The 18,754-nt window shown below is 37.5% G+C and overlaps 2 protein-coding genes and 1 non-coding gene across 3 annotated transcripts; 2 read left to right on the top strand and 1 right to left on the bottom strand.

Annotated features, from left to right (window-relative positions):
- Nucleotides 1–1,061: 1,061 nt before the first annotated feature.
- On the top strand, nucleotides 1,062–1,133 carry TRNAR-UCU. Its single transcript has one exon. It is a non-coding gene; the product is annotated as a tRNA-Arg (tRNA).
- A 243-nt stretch (nucleotides 1,134–1,376) lies between these two features.
- Nucleotides 1,377–3,238, bottom strand: LOC117628879 (ATP synthase subunit alpha, chloroplastic-like). The gene is made up of 2 exons (XM_034361430.1): nucleotides 3,091–3,238; nucleotides 1,377–2,582 (listed from the first exon to the last, which is right to left on the bottom strand). The coding sequence occupies exons 1-2, from the start codon at nucleotides 3,236–3,238 to the stop codon at nucleotides 1,564–1,566; spliced, it is 1,167 nt and encodes a 388-aa protein (XP_034217321.1). The 3' UTR covers nucleotides 1,377–1,563.
- Nucleotides 3,239–6,292: 3,054 nt separating this feature from the next.
- Nucleotides 6,293–8,156, top strand: LOC117627932 (probable purine permease 11). The gene is made up of 2 exons (XM_034360251.1): nucleotides 6,293–6,643; nucleotides 6,816–8,156. Exons 1-2 carry the CDS (start codon nucleotides 6,610–6,612, stop codon nucleotides 7,919–7,921), a joined length of 1,140 nt encoding a protein of 379 aa, XP_034216142.1. The 5' UTR covers nucleotides 6,293–6,609; the 3' UTR covers nucleotides 7,922–8,156.
- Nucleotides 8,157–18,754: the final 10,598 nt, after the last annotated feature.

The following is an 18,754-nucleotide window of genomic DNA, read 5'->3' as shown; positions in this document are numbered from 1 at the left end:
ACGTTCCAATTTTGTGATTTTTTTTATTCCAACAATCCTATCTTTTCTTTTAACTTTGACTTTTTATTACGACCAATTTTATTGTTTTATTGTTCGACAAAAGGTTCATTTATATACAATAATCGGATTGTAGCGGGTATAGTTTAGTGGTAAAAGTGTGATTCGTTCTATAATCCCTTAATAGTTAAGGGGTCTTTCGGTTTGATTAATATTCCATTCCGATCAAAAACTTTATTTCTTAAAAGGATTTAATCCTTTACCTCTCAATGAAAAATTCGAGGAATAATATACATTCTCGTGATTTGTATCCAAGAATCAATGAAAAGTTGAAAAATTGGATTATGAGATTACGAAACATAATTTTTTTTATTGGATCAATACTTCTATTCTAAATGGATAAGTTCTAAATTAATAAGTATAAATAAAGGATCCATGGATAAAGATAGAGGGTGTATTTCTAATCGTAACTAAATCTTTAATTTAGAATTTGTATGTAGGTAAATTGAAGCAAAATAGCTATTAAACAATGACTTTGGTTTACTATAGACATTGACAAATTGTTTTAGCTCGGTGGAAACAAAATGCTTTTCCTAAGGATTCTCTCAAATAGAAATAGAGAACGAAGTAACTAGAAAGATTTTTATAATCCCCCTCTTTTCTATTAGGGATCGTCTAGAAAGCGGGTTGTTCTGAATACATTCAGACAGAAAAGCTGACATAGATGTTATGGGTGGAATTGTTTTTTATTTCGTTCATGTCTTAATCTGGGAATTTATCCATCTTACATAAAGGAGCCGAATGAAACCAAAGTTTCACGTTCAGTTTTGAATTAGAGACGTTAAAAATGATGAATCAACGTCGACTATAACCCCTAGCCTTCCAAGCTAACGATGCGGGTTCGATTCCCGCTACCCGCTTTTACTTTATCTTATATCTTATTTTTATTAAATATTTTAAGATTTATATTAATTCAATTTTTAATTAAAAATTAATTAAAAATTGAATTAATATAATGCATCATTTATTTTTCCGAACAAGAAATATTAAAATTGGAATGAAAAGCGTCCATTGTCTAATGGATAGGACAGAGGTCTTCTAAACCTTTGGTATAGGTTCAAATCCTATTGGACGCAATTTATTTCCATATGTATTTTTTTTTTAGATTTCTATGTCAAGAAATATATTTTGAATGACTTGAATAAGAAACGCTCTTATTACATATTAATTTAATTACATATAAATTTAAATTAAATAATTAATATATATTCTTATATATTCTAAAGATTTTAGTTTATTAGTTTATATAAAGATATTATAAAAAAATATATTTATATAATTTATAGATAAATTAATAATTTTTTAAATGACTTGTTAAAGTCATGATATTATAATATCAAGTCATAATATAAAATATATTATATATATTATAAATTATAAAGATAATATAAAGATTAAAAGATTATATAATAATAATGATTATATAATATTTTAAATTCTAAAGATTTATATAAAGATTATAATTTTATAATTAAATTAAGATTGATGAAGATTCAAAGTATTTCTTTATACTTGTTCCTGAAGTAGAAAACGTTCCATCTGTTCCTGAATAGCTTCTTTCAAAAGGGCTTCCGCTTCGTCGGTAAATGTCTTGGTAGATGATATGATTTCTTGGAACTGAGGTTTATTCGTTTTTAAGTAAGTACGTAACTCAACAAGAAATTTCCTTACCTGTCCGATTTCTAATGAATCAAGATAACCGTTCGTTCCGGTATAAATAGTCAGTATCTGTTCTTCCACCGAAAGGGGAGATGATTGAGATTGTTTGAGCAACTCACGTAATCGCTGACCTCTTGCCAATTGATTCTGAGTAGCTTTATCGAGATCAGAAGCGAATTGTGCAAAGGCTTCTAATTCTGCAAATTGTGCCAATTCCAACTTTGATTTGCCAGCTACTTGTTTCATGGCTTTAATTTGAGCTGCGGATCCTACCCTGGAAACAGAAATACCCACATTAATGGCCGGTCTGATTCCAGCATTAAATAAATCGGCAGATAAGAATATTTGTCCATCTGTAATGGAAATTACATTAGTAGGAATATAAGCCGAAACATCTCCCGATTGGGTCTCAACTATTGGTAAAGCAGTCATACTTCCTTCACCTAAACGAGAACTTGATTTAGCGGCTCTTTCCAAAAGGCGTGAATGTAAATAAAAAACATCTCCCGGATAAGCTTCGCGGCCCGGCGGTCTTCGTAATAGAAGAGACATTTGGCGATAAGCCTGCGCTTGTTTGGAGGGATCGTCATAAATGATTGAAGTGTGTTGTTCACGATACATAAAAAATTCAGCCAGAGCTGCTCCTGTATAAGGAGCAAGGTATTGTAATGTAGCAGGGGAGTCCGCCGTTTCAGCTACCACAATAGTGTATTCCATTGCTCCCCTTTCCTGTAAAGCAGTCACCACCTGAGCCACAGAAGATGCTTTTTGACCGATAGCTACATAAACGCATACTACATTTTGCCCTTGTTGATTGAGAATAGTATCTGTGGCTACTGCTGTTTTAATAGGATTATATTTTATATCTTGAGATTACTTTCCTAGTTAAACTCTATTTTGATTTAAGTTAAAATATTATATTGATACCTAATTGGTCTCTTTGATAAAGATTGTTATCTTGAATAACAATCCTTGCATAAGTTGACGAATTGATTTGTATTAGTGGTCTTAATGTCTTTTGACGTTTTTCATCCTGTGCCAATTTTGAATCATAACAAATAGTCATAGTTGAATAGGTTTAGGGGTGTTCATATTGCATCAGGTTTAGGAGTCTTAATTGAAGTGGGTTTGGTACTCGTGGGATGCCATCTGACTAGGCATAGAACGCCTTGAATAAAAGAAGGATGCCTTTCCTTGGTTGTTACAGCTTTTGATATTTTGTGTGCAGCATATAGAATTCTGAGGAAAAAGCTGCTGTGCATTTATTTGAGGTAAATCATCAAGTGTTTTATGTTTACTTAGTGATTTATCAAACACTTTAATCATTCATATTGCATTCATATGCATGTCAGTAACTCATATGGTAGAGAGCACCAAGATCTTTGTGGCGGTCTTTCTCCTGTGAGCTTGAATCGATTGTGACCAGTATTGGATTCAACATAAGGAGAGTCGGAAGAACTCCGGCGAGCTTGAAGCAATCGTGACCAGTATTGTGTTCAATATAAGGAGTGTCAAAGATCATCCCGTGACAGAAGTTGAGTTACGAAGAAGTCGGTAAACATTATCTAGAATGAGTCTAGGATAAGTGTGTGAGTACTTCTTGTAATCATCGTTCTATAGTGGGTTTAGTTGGACTGAGGAGTCCCGTGGATTTTCCCCAGAGGTGGGTTTTACCACGTAAAATAATTCTCTGCGTGTTCTTTTATTTTAAGCTTTGCACATCTTAGGATTGATAACTCATATCAATCCTACTTCAAAGGTTGATCATTATTTATTGCAAAAAATTCGAATTACCTTGTTTAACCTTCTCCATGCATATATAGATATCCTACAGGTATTTTCAAAGGATTTGCATGCACAAGTAAAATTGGAACCAAATTTTGGGGAAGGTGGTCAGCCAAATTTTGGGTTCCAAAGTCTATATATAATAAATAGATTAATTTACTAATTTATGTAGTTCGCTAGTTTTGATCTTCTTTTTTTCCTTCTAAAATTGGGATATAAATATATTAGTATATCCAAATTAACAACAGCATCTGGTGTAGCTCATTAAATTATCTAAGGTTGAGATCCTAGGTTCAACTCCTGGCACCAGAATTATCTTTTTAGCTTATTCTACTAATTTCTACAATTTGGCTCTTTTCTCTCTTATATGTTTTTGAGTTTTTCTATTTAAACCCCACACTTCTCTTTGTTCACCCCATGCTCTAAGTTCACCCCAACTTCTAATTCAAATTTTCACAATTTCTAAGAAAACCTCACTATCTTCCCAAATCACCCTCAAATACACACTCAGCAGAAAAAATAAAATAAAATAAAACTCATCAACCTCACACCCCACACCCCGTTGTCTTGCCCCTCACCACTCTAAGTTCACCTCAATCTCACATTACTTAAAGAGATAAAAACATTGTTGTCAAATGTGTAGCCGTATTATTTTATTATTATTTAAACAAAATTTGAGAATGAACTAGGAGGTTTTGAAAGAGAAATGTTGACAGTTAAATTGATATGTAAGTTACCATCATCAAACATGAAGAGTGGTGGGGTGTGTATAGATGTATTAGGGTTAAGTATTAAGTTGGATGACCTTTTTTATCTTTTTACACAATAATAAAACTTAAGAGCTTAATAATTTAAATATTAGGATGAACAAAGAGAACTGTAGGGTTTAAGTAGAAAAACTCTTTTTTTTTTTTTTCCATGTGGTTAGCTACAAAATTAATCAATATATTATCTGCCAATTTTAAATTTATATTTATAACACAAAATTAATTACTATTATTACTGGCACTTGGATTAGCGTTATCCAAGTTTTAAAATTCACTGTTTTCCATTTTTCCTTTCTATTAGCTGGAAAATCACCATATTAGCAGCAAGGCTAATCTGTACCAAGATTATTATTATTATTTTTTCTTTTTTATTGAAGAGTATGCAGGCATGAACTTAGCTAAGTTGTTTAGAGTAGATGTGCTCTTCACTTTGCACCTGAGTTCAAATGATGCACCTCGTAGTTTAGATTAAATAAATGTACAATATCATTTGTATCAAAATAATAGAAGAGGATGAAATAAATGTACATGGAGCCTTGGTAGCATCAGAAGAATTCCTTCATTGAAAATGAGAAAATAAAATCAAACAACCAGTAAAATTGGAAACCAAAACATCAACATAAGCAGCAAGTCAATTAAAATTACATACCTCATTACAGCACAAAACATAATAACATTCAAGGTAGTATTGCAACTTAAATAATCCACAAAGCAGGGCCGCAAAATTAAAGAAAATAGAATCCTCTTAGTATAAGCTGAAAAGAGTCAAATAACTGATTTAGCTAAAGGCTTTGGGAGTGCTTTTGAAAGGGCTAAAACCACTTTATGACAACTTTTGACAGAAAAATGTAGAAGTGTTTTTGGGTCATAGAAGTGCTTTTTGGAGAAAACACATGCTATGTGCTTTTTTAGGAAGCACTCCGAAGTGATTTTCTAAGAAGTTCTCCCAGGATTATCCTTTTAGCTTAATTTACTAATTTCTACAATTTGGCTCTTTTGTCTCTTATATTGTTTTCTTGTAATTAGCTACAAAATTAATCACTTCATTAGCTGCCAATTTTATTTATATTTCTAATACAAAAATTAATTACTATGATTACCGGCACTGAAATTATTTTCAATGGAAAAAATAAATGCCGACAAGGATAACCTCTATGAAGATTAGTGTTCTTTGTTTTCATTTTTATTAAAGAGGATGAAACAAATCTACATGAAGCTTCGGTAGCAATCAGAAAAATTCTTTCAATGAATATGAGAAAATAAAAGCAAAAACCAGGAAAATCCGAAAGCCAAAACATCAACATAAGCAGCAAGTCAATTAAAACACAACATTCAAGCCAGTATTGCAACTTTAAACCTTTTTGTGTATCCACATGCTTCTTTAAACATTATAGATATTTAATTTGTACATAATTTGAACAACGAAAATTCTGCATAATTTGGAGCCGAGTTAAAATATGTCATGTGTTACGTACGGACGATGTCGATATACATGCACGTGACATGGAGATCCCCGCTTGACACCATGAGCATGAGAGAATGAATAATACAACTCCGTTCACATTGTTCTTGATATATAAGACTTTGTTACTTACACGAATCCTACACCATTTGGACATTAGTTTCTAATTTAGACATAAAGCTAGCCAATTTTGACCATTTTAACAGTAGTGTTATACATGCATATATCATAAGACTTTATGGGTCGTTTGGTACCGACTAAATATTGGGATTGTCTTAATTGCTTTGACTGGATAACATTTATACTGCGTTAGGTGCATGTTTGATTGGACTAAGACTAAATTTTTTAAATAATTTTTTGACTTTTCTTCTCTCTCGTTCCCCAACCTCCTCTTCTTCCTTGTCTCTCTCTGCTTCTTCTTTTTTCTTCTTCTTCTCTGCATCTCTTTCATTTTCTTCTTCTGCCTACTTTTCTCTTCTTCTTTTTTTTTCAGAAATTTTCTCTTCTTCCTCTTCTATTCTGTCTTCTCCTTCTCTTATTTTTTTTTCAAAAATTCTCTCTTCTTCTTCTGTCTTCTCCTTCTCCTCTTTTTTTTCGAAAATTTTATCTTCTCTCTTCTCTCTTCTCTTCCTCTTCTATTTTGTCTTCTCCTTCTAGGGTGGCTGTGGCTGGTGGTCGTGTCTGGTGGTTGTGGCTGCTGGTTGTGGCTGCCGCTTTTGGGGTCGGTGGTTGTGGGGAGCATGGGTGGGGCTGGTTGCTTAAAATTAGAACCGGGTGAAACAAACGAGGGATAAAATGTTAGCCAAGCCAGTTCATGGCTGCGCGGTGTAACAACCTTCATCCGCTAAATTATTGTTTTTCATTCTTTGAATCTTGAAGATGAACACCCAAGAGCTGGAACTGCAATCCAGAGGTTAGTTTGCTTAAAAAGACGATTTTCGATTTTCATCAGCATGCCTAGGCTGATTGAGCTTTCTGCAGTAAATATGATATTGTCTATGTTCATCAAGTGTTTGATAAATTGTGTTCAAATAGTTTTCCAATACCTACTTCTATGTATAATGTAAATGTGTTCTTTTAACCAGTTGAGAATCCGAGACCAGATTCAGCTAGAGAAACCAGCCTACATTCTTCTCCCAACGGGCAGAAGCTTCCCAATTACAGGTGGTGGCTTCGGGTGATCATCTACATCCTCTTTCTTCTCACAGGCCAATCTGCAGCCACCCTCTTGGGAAGACTATACTATGACAAAGGTGGCAATAGCAAATGGATGGCAACGTTTGTTCAATCAGCAGGCTTCCCAATTCTTCTTCCTCTCCTCTGTTTTTTCCCATCATCAACCAAGTTGACCACAAACCCTGTTCACAGCACTACTTCCTCTGCAACCAAAATACCAAAGCTCTCTACCCTTACCTTGCTCTACCTCGCGTTCGGTCTACTCTTGACCGGAGACAACATGATGTATTCGTATGGCCTTCTGTATCTCCCAGTCTCCACTTACTCTTTACTATGTGCAACTCAATTGGCCTTCAATGCATTTTTCTCCTTCTTTCTTAATTCCCAAAAGTTCACTCCTTTTATACTCAACTCTTTAGTTCTTGTTACCATGTCTGCATCGCTTCTCGCAATCAATGCAGACTCCGAAAACAATACCAATAATATCCCCAAAGGAAAGTATGTGACTGGTTTCCTATGCACACTTGGTGCCTCTGCTACTTACTCATTGTACCTTTCCCTGGTACAACTTTCGTTCCAGAAGGTTATAAAATCGGAGACATTTTCGACTGTTTTGAACATGCAAATATACCCATCATTTTTTGCAACATGTGGTTGTGTAGTTGGACTTTTTGCAAGTGGGGAATGGAAGGGTTTGGAAAGTGAGATGAAGGAATACAAGCAAGGAAGGGTCTCTTATATAATGACTCTGCTTTGGACTGCTGTGACATGGCAAATTTCCTCTGTGGGTTTGTTGGGGTTGATTTTTGAAGTGTCTTCTCTGTTCTCCAATGTCATCAGTACCTTGGCTCTGCCTCTTGTTCCCATTCTTGCTGTAATATTTTTCCACGATAAGATGGACGGGGTGAAGGTGATGGCGATGTTGTTGGCAATCTGGGGCTTTCTTTCCTATATCTATCAGAATTATCGAGATGTCTCAGAATCGAAGGCAAAAGAAAGTGATGCAGGACCATAGGGGTGGATCAAGATAGATATTTACCATTTAATTAGTTATTTCATGATATATTGTTATTTTCTTATTTAGGTAGTTTTAGAATATCTTTTATTATTTATGTGCAATTTTATAATTAATTAGTTTACTTTTGGACCAAGTAGCCTTAGTGCCCAAGTCTTGTAAAGCCTATAAATAAGGCTAATGTAATAGTTGTGGGGGGATATGTTGATGATTAATAAAATAGTTTATTTGTGCATGGATGTAATAACCCAAACATAACTTCATATTTAATTATTCAATTATTAAGAGGAAAAGACAATTTTGCCTTTGGAATAATTTATTAAAGAAAAGTTGACTTTTTGACCAAGAAGGAATTTGACAATTCCACACACACCGTTGCGTAGAGCACGACGAAATGAGTCCGTAGACACAAAGTGGGCTCGAATTGGAGCTTTAACGAAGAAAATACGGTTAAAATACTACGAGGGGCAAAATGGTAATTTAAAAAGTTCGAATTTTAAAAACCTCATTCTCTCTCTCTCTCTCTCTCTCTCTCTCTCTCTCTCTCTCTCTCTCTCTCTCTCTCTCTCTCGCGCCTCCTCCCTGTCAATACTGCAGCAGCGGTTTTCCGCCCCCACCGCTTCCTCCGGCCACCAATCGAGGTGGTGTTGGTCCCAAAATAACCGGCTGGTCTCCCGCGTCCAACCCCAGCCAAGCCCGCCACCAGCAACGGCAAGTATTGCCGGAAATTACAGAAAATCCGGTGGTTTTTCTCGAATTTTCAAACCACTCGTTCTCTCTCATTTATCCTCCAAATTGGACGAGTAAGATATGGATTTCTACCTATTTTCCATGCTCTAACTGATGGTTGGGTAGGATGGCATCGATTTTGAACGTAGGTAGCTTGATTTTCAAATTGGAATTTGGCCGGTTTTGGGATCTCGATTCCGGCCACTTTCGGTCAGTGTTTGGGGTAGGTCCAAGAACAAAAGTGGCTCCAAATAGGGTGTTATACCTAGGGTAGGAGTTTGGAGTTGCAGTTTTGAGATTTTTCGGCAATGAGTAATCGCTTTGGGCACCCAGCGCTGCCGGCGAGTGTGGCGGCGCGTGGGCCAGGGTAGTGAAGTGGCACTGTGTCTCGATGAGATCCTTAAGTTGTCACGAGCGCGTAGGAATTCACGGATCTCAATTTGGATACCGTTTGAGCCTCGAACAGATTTTACATATTGTGCGATTTTCGGGTTCAATATGGTTGAGCCGTTGGATCGTAATCAGTTTCAGATATTTAATTTAGACCATTCTAGGATTCTTTAGGATTCGACGGATCGTGAATCGGAGTTCCGGATACTCCGAAATAGCGAACCCTAGGGCTAGGGTTTAGAAATCGTGCGATTGTACAATCATGATCAATCCGACCGTCCAATCCAGACCAAACCCTCGGGACATGTGTCCTAAGTAGATTGGAACTTCTAGAGGCTCCCGGATCATAATTGCGAGGTCATGGACCCGTGGGGTCCCGGGTTGACTTTTTGGGACCTTAACGCTTCTGAGTCCCAAGTTACTGCTAAACTATTCCAAGTGGAAGGAAAACTTTTATGGGCATAGGAATAACTTTAATCTGACGCACGTACTTCTAGGGGCAGGGGGTCAGAGTTTTTAAATTAATCCTATATTGTATTAATAGAATATTATGGTCATTGAATCAAGCACCCATGCACCAGTTGACCAGTGGAAGGGACCTTCAAGAGGTCCAGCGAGCACGAACTACCAGTGAGTGGACTCTTTGTTTTTATAAATGAATTTAAGTAGTTCAGTTTCAGTTACAGTATTTGATATTGAATAAATTTTATTCAAAGATTAGTGTTATAAGCTGTTCTATGATTTTGAATATTTTATTTTGCATGCTGCCGAGTGGAATACCCTTTAAAGGATATAGGAAAAGAAATTCTAGTTAATTATCAGATAAATGGCAGCAGAATTTTAGAGGTTACAGAAATTCAGTTATTCAACAGATTTTCTTCAGAAACTTTATATTTTCCTAAACCACCTTAGGGACCCAGATATACAGGTGTTGCCTTCGGTTTAGTCAGCATGCTTGACAGTTTTCCCACGAGTTCTTTGGTACTCGAACTCGGGTGGAGTGAGTAATGCGGATCAGGTGGACTACGGTCCCTTGAATCCTGCGAGTTACGGCTCGGACTGACCTTGTGTCACTGATCTAATAACCCAAACCAAAAATTCATAATTAAGGAATATTTTATTTTGCGAAAAGACAATTTTGCCCTCGTAATATTTTATTAAGAAAAAGGTGACTTTTTGATCGAGAAGGAATTTGACAATTCCACTTAAATCGTTGCATAGAGCACGGTGAAATGAGTTCATAGACACGTAGTGGGCCCGAATCGGAGTTTTAACGAGAGAGTTATGGTCAAAAGAGTTTCAGTGGCACAACCGTAAATATTTCGAAGTTGGATCGATAAAAACCGTTCAGCCTTCTCTCTCTCTCCCCGCGCGCGCAGACGGGCCGTCGCCTTCCAGGGATCGCCGGAGCCATCACAGGGCACCACCGGCCACGGGACCGGTGGCGATCGAACCGTCGTCGAGTCCCCTACTTTTCCCGACCCTTCCCCGCCGGCGGCACGGCCTGTGCTGGCCGAAAAATGCAGAAAAACGACGGGAACTCACTGAAACTTCAGAGCCTCCGATCTCCCTCCTCCGGCCACCATTTCCGTCGACCCAGGTATGGATCTTGAACCTCTCGAGCTGTTCTAGCTGCCTGTTGGGTAGGATTAGATCGATTCGTAGTGTAGCTATCGGATTTTTGAGCTTGAACTTTCAGCTGATATTCGGCCTCCGTTTTCGGCCACTTCAAGCCACTTTTTGAGGTAGGTCCAAGAACAAAAGTGGCTCCAAATATGTTGTTTTACCTAGGGTAGGAGTTTGGAGCCGTGGGTTGAAGTTTTTCCGGCGAGCCGAAATCGCTTTAGACACCCATCGCTGCCGGCGCGTGCTGGGGCGCGTGGGTGATCGTAGTGCAGTGGCACTGTGTCTTGTTGCCATCCTTATGTTGTCACGAGCGCGTGGGATTTCGCGGATCTCAATTTGGATACCGTTTGAGCCCCGAACGGAATTTTCATATTGTGCGATTTCCGGGTTCGGTATTGTTGAACCGTTGGATCGCGCTCAATTTCAGATATGCTATTCCAGATAATTTCAGAATCATGTAGGATTCGACGGATTGTGAATCGGAGTCCCGGATCCTCCGAAATTGCGAACCCTAGGGCTAGGGTTTGGAAATTGTATAATTTCACGATCGTGATCAATCCGATCGTCAGTTTTAGACCAAACTTGCAGGACTTGATTCCTGATATGTGAGGAACTTAAAGGAACTCTCAGACTAGTAATTGGAGGTCGTGGACCCCACAGGATTCCGTATCGACCAATGTGGAAGTTTATCGCTTAGTAAAGTCTCGAGTCTTTTCAGACGATTTTAAATATCTGAAATACCTAAGTGGGCAGGAAAATGACTTTGAAGTTAGTGCACGCACTTTTAGAAGTCGGGGGTCAGGGTTTTACTTAAAAACTTGTACCGAGCAATGTTATTAATTAAATATTCTTGTTGGTCGACCCAGGCACCCGGGACCAGGCAGGCCCGCAGGAGAGACCTTCAGAGGGTTTAGCTAGCTCGGACTAGGAGTGAGTGGACTTTTCTTTCATAAATGATTTTCTATAAATGAGTTTATATAAATGATTTTATAAATGAGTTTATGTGAATGAATTTCATTATTTGATCTTGAATAAGTTTTATTGAATGTTTTCCGAGCATAATCTATGCAGTAATATTTCGGTATTTCTATGCTGCTTAGTTGCACATGCTAAAAGGGTATAGAAAACAGAGTTTAAGACTTGTATCAGATAAGATAGCAGCATAGTTGTAGATTTCAGTTATATTTTCAGATTTTTCTAAAAATAGTTTATTTTAAGACCACCATGTACCCAGTTATGGTGATTACCCTCAGATAGATCGATGTCTACGGACATCCAGTCTATTTTCAGTTTCGTCAGTGCACTTGACATTTGCTTCACGAGTTTCGAAAACGCTCGGACCGTGAGTGCCAAGATTTGCGGCTCGGCTGACTTGGTGTCCCGAGACCTGCCAGGATTGCGGATCAGGCTGACTACGGTCCCCTGAATCCTTCCAGAGCGGCTCGAGTTGACTTTGTGTCACCGAAACCTGCCAGCGGATCAGGCTGACTATAGTCCCCTGAATCCTGCCAGTTTGCGGCTTGGATAGACTGTGTGTCGCCGACACCTGCCAGGGGAATTGATGGAATTACAGGGGTACATCCGAGTGGTAGTTTTGATTGATTACAGTGCTTTGAATCAAGTTTTGAGTACATTGCTTTTATGCAGGTTTGAATTCAGTATTTTTATGCAAATTTTGAATTTCAATGCTTTCATACAAGTTTTATTGTTCTTGAATACGATTGCACATAATGATATAGATATGTAACTGCGTTAGTTTTAATCTGCTTCAGGGGAGTTTAGATATTTAGTTTTACTCAACTATATTTTTACAAAAGGGGGGTTAGTATATTCTTAGATATTTTATGAACCTTTATTTTTGTCCACTCACATTTTCAACTGTTTTGCGCCCCCAGGCTGTAGCGTGCACATGATATCCACCACCGGGCCTTCTTGACTTCCGCTCCTTCTTGGTACAAAAGCGATGGTGTGTAAAACAATTAACTTACCTTTATACTATTAGACTGCTCTGATATTGCCCTAAAGTGAGATTGGAACTTTTGGCATGTTTGTTGAAGTGCTGGTTGTTGGTGGTTTGGATACTTGCGCTCGTTTTGACAGGTGTAAGTTTTGGGATTGAACGAAGTATAGGGGAGACTCTGCCGAAATTTCGGTAGGAGTCAAGGTTAAAATTTCAATTAAAAGGGCAAATATGTCATTTGTGCCCGACATTTGCCAAGTGTCGGACACGCACAGGGTTCAACTCGAATTCCAAAGCGGAATTTGGTTTGGGTCCTGTCAACTGAGACCTGCGAGTACATATCACCCATGGTGATGCAAGGAATTGACGGAAATAAGGGGTACACCTAGGTGGTAGTTTTAAACTGTTTTCAATGCCTTTTAATGTTGACCGTGAGTATGCTTGGCTTATATACATGTATAATTATATGAGTGCATTGATTTTAGAAATAAATAGACTAATTTAGTTTGTATAATTATTTTTACAGTGGGGTTAGTATGTTTATATGCTATTTTCTAAACTTTGTTTTTGGGTCCACTCATCCTTTTTAATGTTTTGTGCCCCCAGGTAGTAGGCGTGCACAAGGATCCACCACGGGGCCGTTTTCCACCTTTCACGCTTTTCTTTTTGATGTAGGACTTTTGTTTTGTAAAAGGATTGACTCCTTTGTAAATTCTTAGTAGTCGCTCTGATATTTTGCCCTAGACTTAGACTGTAACTGCTGGAATGTATATATACGTATGCTGGCAGTTGGTTGTATATATATGTACTTGTTTGGCAGGTGGAACTGTTTTGGTATTGACCCAATTACAAAGGAGACTCTGCCGATTTTTCGGTAGAAGTCAACCTTATTATTTTATCGTGCTTTGTATAGAAGGGCAATTAGGTCATTCGTGCTCGACATCCGCCAGGTGTCGGACACGCATAGGATCCAGCTCGGATTCCCTAGCGGAATTTGGGTCCAGTCTTGTCAATGGATTTGCTACGATATATGTGAGTTTGCACTAACCCTAGATTTCGGTGCTCGTGTATGTGGTTGGTGACCTGTGTCCTGACCCTGATCCCCATCAATTGGTATTAGAGCTATAGCTCAAGATCTGCTTTATCAGGGAGGTTTTTGGATGGAGGGTCGTGTTAACAACTACAATGACATGGAGGAAATTAGGAGGATGCTACGGCAACTTACGGAACGCATTGCTCGCATTGAAGCTCGAACCCATATAGGTAAGAGTTCTGACGGGGAGGGATGTGTGAACCCTTATCTAAACTGAGTAGCTAGCATCGACACTCTAAGCCGTGGGAGTCTCGACGGGGAGTACGAGGGAGATAACCCTTTTCATTATTGCGCTCCGCTATGTGAGTCAAGTGAAGAGGGGCACGGTTATTCTCATTCTGTCTTTGAAGGTATAAATGAATTTGATAATTTTGGTGCATCTTGTTATTCATCAAAGTTATTAAATTTGGATTTACCTCCAATATTTGATCCTTGCAATTGTGAAAATTGCAATGAAAATTGTTTGGGTGTTCAAAGCAATTTTGATAAGCAATTTATTGACCAGAACAGTGAAGAGATGAGAATTGAGAAAACTTTCGAAGATATTATTGATTTTATGGGTATTAATATTTTCACTTGGAAGGTTGCCAAAAATCTGGTTGATTTTGTCAATCGGTTGAAGATTCTAGAGAGAAACATTTGCATTGTTAGAAGGAGTTAGAAGATGCCAAGAATAACTAAACATTCCAAATATCTTTTTATTTGGAAAGGAAGATTTCAATTGGATGCTAAAAGATCCAGAATTAATATGAAGCAATTGAAGATTCTACTCGGATTTTCCTCAATCAAAGGCTTGAATTCGAGGACGAATTCTTTCCAACCATGGGAGTCTGATGCAGGAGCATAGTGGTGGATCAAGATAGATATTTAACATTTAATTAGTTTCTTTCATGATATATTGTTATTTTCTTATTTAGGTAGTTTTAAGATATCTTTTATTATTTATGTGTGATTTTATAATTAACTAGTTTACTTTTGGACCAAGTAACCTTGGTGCCCAAGTCTTGTAAAACCTATAAATAAGGCTAATGTAATAGTTGTAGGGGGATATGTTGATGATTAATAAAATAGTTTATTTGTGGCAATGGATTTGCTACGATATATGTGAGTTTACACTAGCCCTAGATTTCGGTGCTTGTGTATGTGGTTGGTGACCTGTGTAAATCCATTGATGGGGATCGGGATCGGGATCCGGACACAGGTCACCAACCACATACACGAGCACCGAAATCTAGGGCTAGTGCAAACTCACATGTATCGTAGCAAATCCATGCCACAAATAAACTATTTTATTAATCATCAACATGTCCCCCTACAACTATTACATTAGCCTTATTTATAGGTTTTACAAGACTTGGGCACCAAGGCTACTTGGTCCAAAAGTAAACTAATTAATTATAAAATCACACATAAATAATAAAAGATATCCTAAAACTACCTAAATAAGAAAATAACAATATATCATGAAATAACTAATTAAATGTTAAATATCTATCTTGATCCACCACTATGCTCCTGCATCAGACTCCTATGGTTGGAAAGAATTCGTCCTCGAATTCAAGCCTTTGATTGAGGAAAATCCGAGTAGAATCTTCAATTGCTTCATATTAATTCTGGATCTTTTAGCATCCAATTGAAATCTTCCTTTCCAAATAAAAAGATATTTGGAATGTTTAGTTATTCTTGGCATCTTCTAACTCCTTCTAACAATGCAAATGTTTCTCTCTAGAATCTTCAACCGATTGACAAAATCAACCAGATTTTTGGCAACCTTCCAAGTGAAAATATTAATACCCATAAAATCAATAATATCTTCGAAAGTTTTCTCAATTCTCATCTCTTCACTGTTCTGGTCAATAAATTGCTTATCAAAATTGCTTTGAACACCCAAACAATTTTCATTGCAATTTTCACAATTGCAAGGATCAAATATTGGAGGTAAATCCAAATTTAATAACTTTGATGAATAACAAGATGCACCAAAATTATCAAATTCATTTATACCTTCAAAGACAGAATGAGAATAACCGTGCCCCTCTTCACTTGACTCACATAGCGGAGCGCAATAATGAAAAGGGTTATCTCCCTCGTACTCCCCGTCGAGACTCCCACGGCTTAGAGTGTCGATGCTAGCTACTCAGTTTAGATAAGGGTTCACACATCCCTCCCCGTCAGAACTCTTACCTATATGGGTTCGAGCTTCAATGCGAGCAATGCGTTCCGTAAGTTGCCGTAGCATCCTCCTAATTTCCTCCATGTCGTTGTAGTTGTTAACACGACCCTCCATCCAAAAACCTCCTCGATAAAGCAAATCTTTAGCCATAGCTCTGATACCAATTGATGGGGATCAGGGTCAGGACACAGGTTACCAACCACATACACGAGCACCGAAATCTAGGGTTAGTGCAAACTCACATATATCGTAGCAAATTCATTCATGGGGATCGGGATCCGAACACAGGTCACCAACCACATACACGAGCACTGAAATCTAGGACTAGTGCAAACTCACATATATCGTAGCAAATCCATGCCACAAATAAACTATTTTATTAATCATCAACATATATTCCTACAACTATTACCTTAGCCTTATTCATAGGCTTTACAAGACTTGGGCACCAAGGCTACTTGGTCCAAAAGTAAACTAATTAATTATAAAAGCACATATTAATAATAAAAGATATCCTAAAACTACCTAAATAAGAAAATAACAATATATCATGAAATAACTAATTAAATGGTAAATATCTATCTTGATCCACCCCTATACTCCTGCATCAGAAAGTAATGACAATTAAATTTCAGGGACTGCCCTAGAGGTTTATTGATTTGAGATTACAATGAGAATTCTTAGTCAACTACATTTAGTGAGAAGCCGATTTTCAATGAGAATTCATCATACTGTTTCAGGAGCATGAACTTATTGATGCCCTGATGCCTCAATCCTCCAAGGGTTTGATGTGATGTTAGCTTCTTAAGCACGCTGTTTCTCTGTCATTATAGAATCATCTGCTTTATATTGGATTAGGACAAGTATTTTTTTCTTTGAGAAGATAAAGAATATTTGCTAATTGCAGAAAGAAAATAAAAATAAGAGTGAACCATGATGAATGATCGTGCGTGAAGATGCAGAATAACTGATGGATCTTTACTATTAATTTTTTTGAAGGAAAAAAAACATAGAATAAAAATAAATCATCCAGAATGCAAGTTAAAGATTTGGGAATTCATCATAAACGTCTAGCTTGCTTAGTTTTCATGCGTAGCTCCCGGGACATGAACACAACACTCAATAAATCAGCATACAGGCAGATTGAACACCAGTAAATTTTTATCTGATGCGGACTAGAAAGACAACTCCGCGTCAGAATTGTGGCAGCTATAACTGCAGCTTCAGTGCCTCATTCATTAACTTAAACGCAGGATTTCTGGAGCGTCTTCGAAATATGTGGAGGGGACTCAAAACATTTCTTTCAAATTACTAGTGAAATGCATCATCACCAATCCGAAATCCTTGAGAATTTTGGATGCTTTCAAGTTAGAAGAAAAGTTTAAACCCTGGGATTTTAAAGTCATCCACTTCAACTTTATTGTATGGATGATGTTGAGCTAAGAATTCAGACTAGAACAAACTTTTTCATTCAAATATGACTGCCCACCTTTTGCATCAGAAGAATCAAGTATGTGGAGAAATGCCGAGACTTGTCTTTCGCCTTGTTTAAGGAACTCTAAGACTTTGAAGCCATCAAAGGCCCTTAAAAACTGGTCCAAGACACAATCAAATAGAATAGCAAAAGAGAAAGAACAGAGCAAACACAGACTCTCGGTGCTTCTCTATTTCAGGCCACAACAAGACATAGGTCTGAAGCAACAGACACTTCAGCCAAACTATCAACCATGAGAACAACTACAAACATGAAGGCATTAGGACAAGTTCCAATTCTAGCGTGCTTAGTTGTCATGTTTGCATAATATGTTAGAATTTGGTATTTAGCTTGCTGGTTTTTTAGTGACTGATTTACATAACAAAATAAAACCTTTTGTAAGCAACGTATGCAGAGGGGAGAAAAACTCAGAGAGAATGAGGATGTTTCAGTCTATTTTTTTTTTTTCATATATTGCATCAGAGCCAAAAACACACTATATGCATGACACAAGCTGCGAAAAAAAACAGATCCTAAAAACTAGGACACAAGGACTCATCTCCAGCCATTCAAGATCATTGGAGGCTATGATTCTTACACCTAGGCTAGAAATCGTTACAGCAGAAAGGACTAAGACAGCTAAGAATGACAGCTATAGAGTTTCTCAAAATAGTAAGAAAACTAGCCGTTGGACATATCCTATAACAGCTATTACTATAACAGGAAAGTTCTTCAGCTCCTTCAATTCTTCATCCTCTTCACTGTCAATCTACAGGATTAACATCTGCAGCTTGATTCAAGACTAGTATGCAACTTAACTCTCAACAGCCTCTCCTAAGCTGCTTACTGGTTTAACTCCAAGCTTCAACCTCAAATAATTGAATCGATCTTTGGGCAGAGCTTTTGTAAAAATGTCTGCCAACTGTTCTTCAATTCTGCAGAATCTCATGTCAATCACCCCTTCTTGTAAAGCTTCCCTTATGAAATGATACCTTCGGTTTATGTGCCTTGTTTTCTGATGGAAAACAAGGTTTTTGACCATTGATATTGCTGACATGTTGTCACAAAACAATGGTGTTGCATCAGGTTGCATTTCACCAAAATCATCCAACACAAACCTTAGCCAGATAGCTTGAGCAGTTGCCTCAGCTACTGAGACGTATTATGCTTCTGCAGTTGACAATGCAATTGTGTTTTGCTTGACTGAAGCCCATGAAAAAGCTCTACTAGCAAAACTGAATGCATATCCAGATGTGCTTCTACTGTCATCTTCACTGCCAGCCCAATCAGAGTCACAAAAACCAATCAGAACAACATTCATGTCCCTTGTAAATTCAATGCCATAGCTGAGAGTGCCTTGAATGTATCTGAGAACCCTTTTTGCAATT

This window comes from Prunus dulcis, chromosome 5 (assembly GCF_902201215.1).
Source record: "Prunus dulcis chromosome 5, ALMONDv2, whole genome shotgun sequence".
Classification (NCBI taxonomy): domain Eukaryota; kingdom Viridiplantae; phylum Streptophyta; class Magnoliopsida; order Rosales; family Rosaceae; genus Prunus; species Prunus dulcis.
Note: the sequence above shows the minus strand (reverse complement) of the source record. Positions and strands in the feature narration are given on the sequence as shown.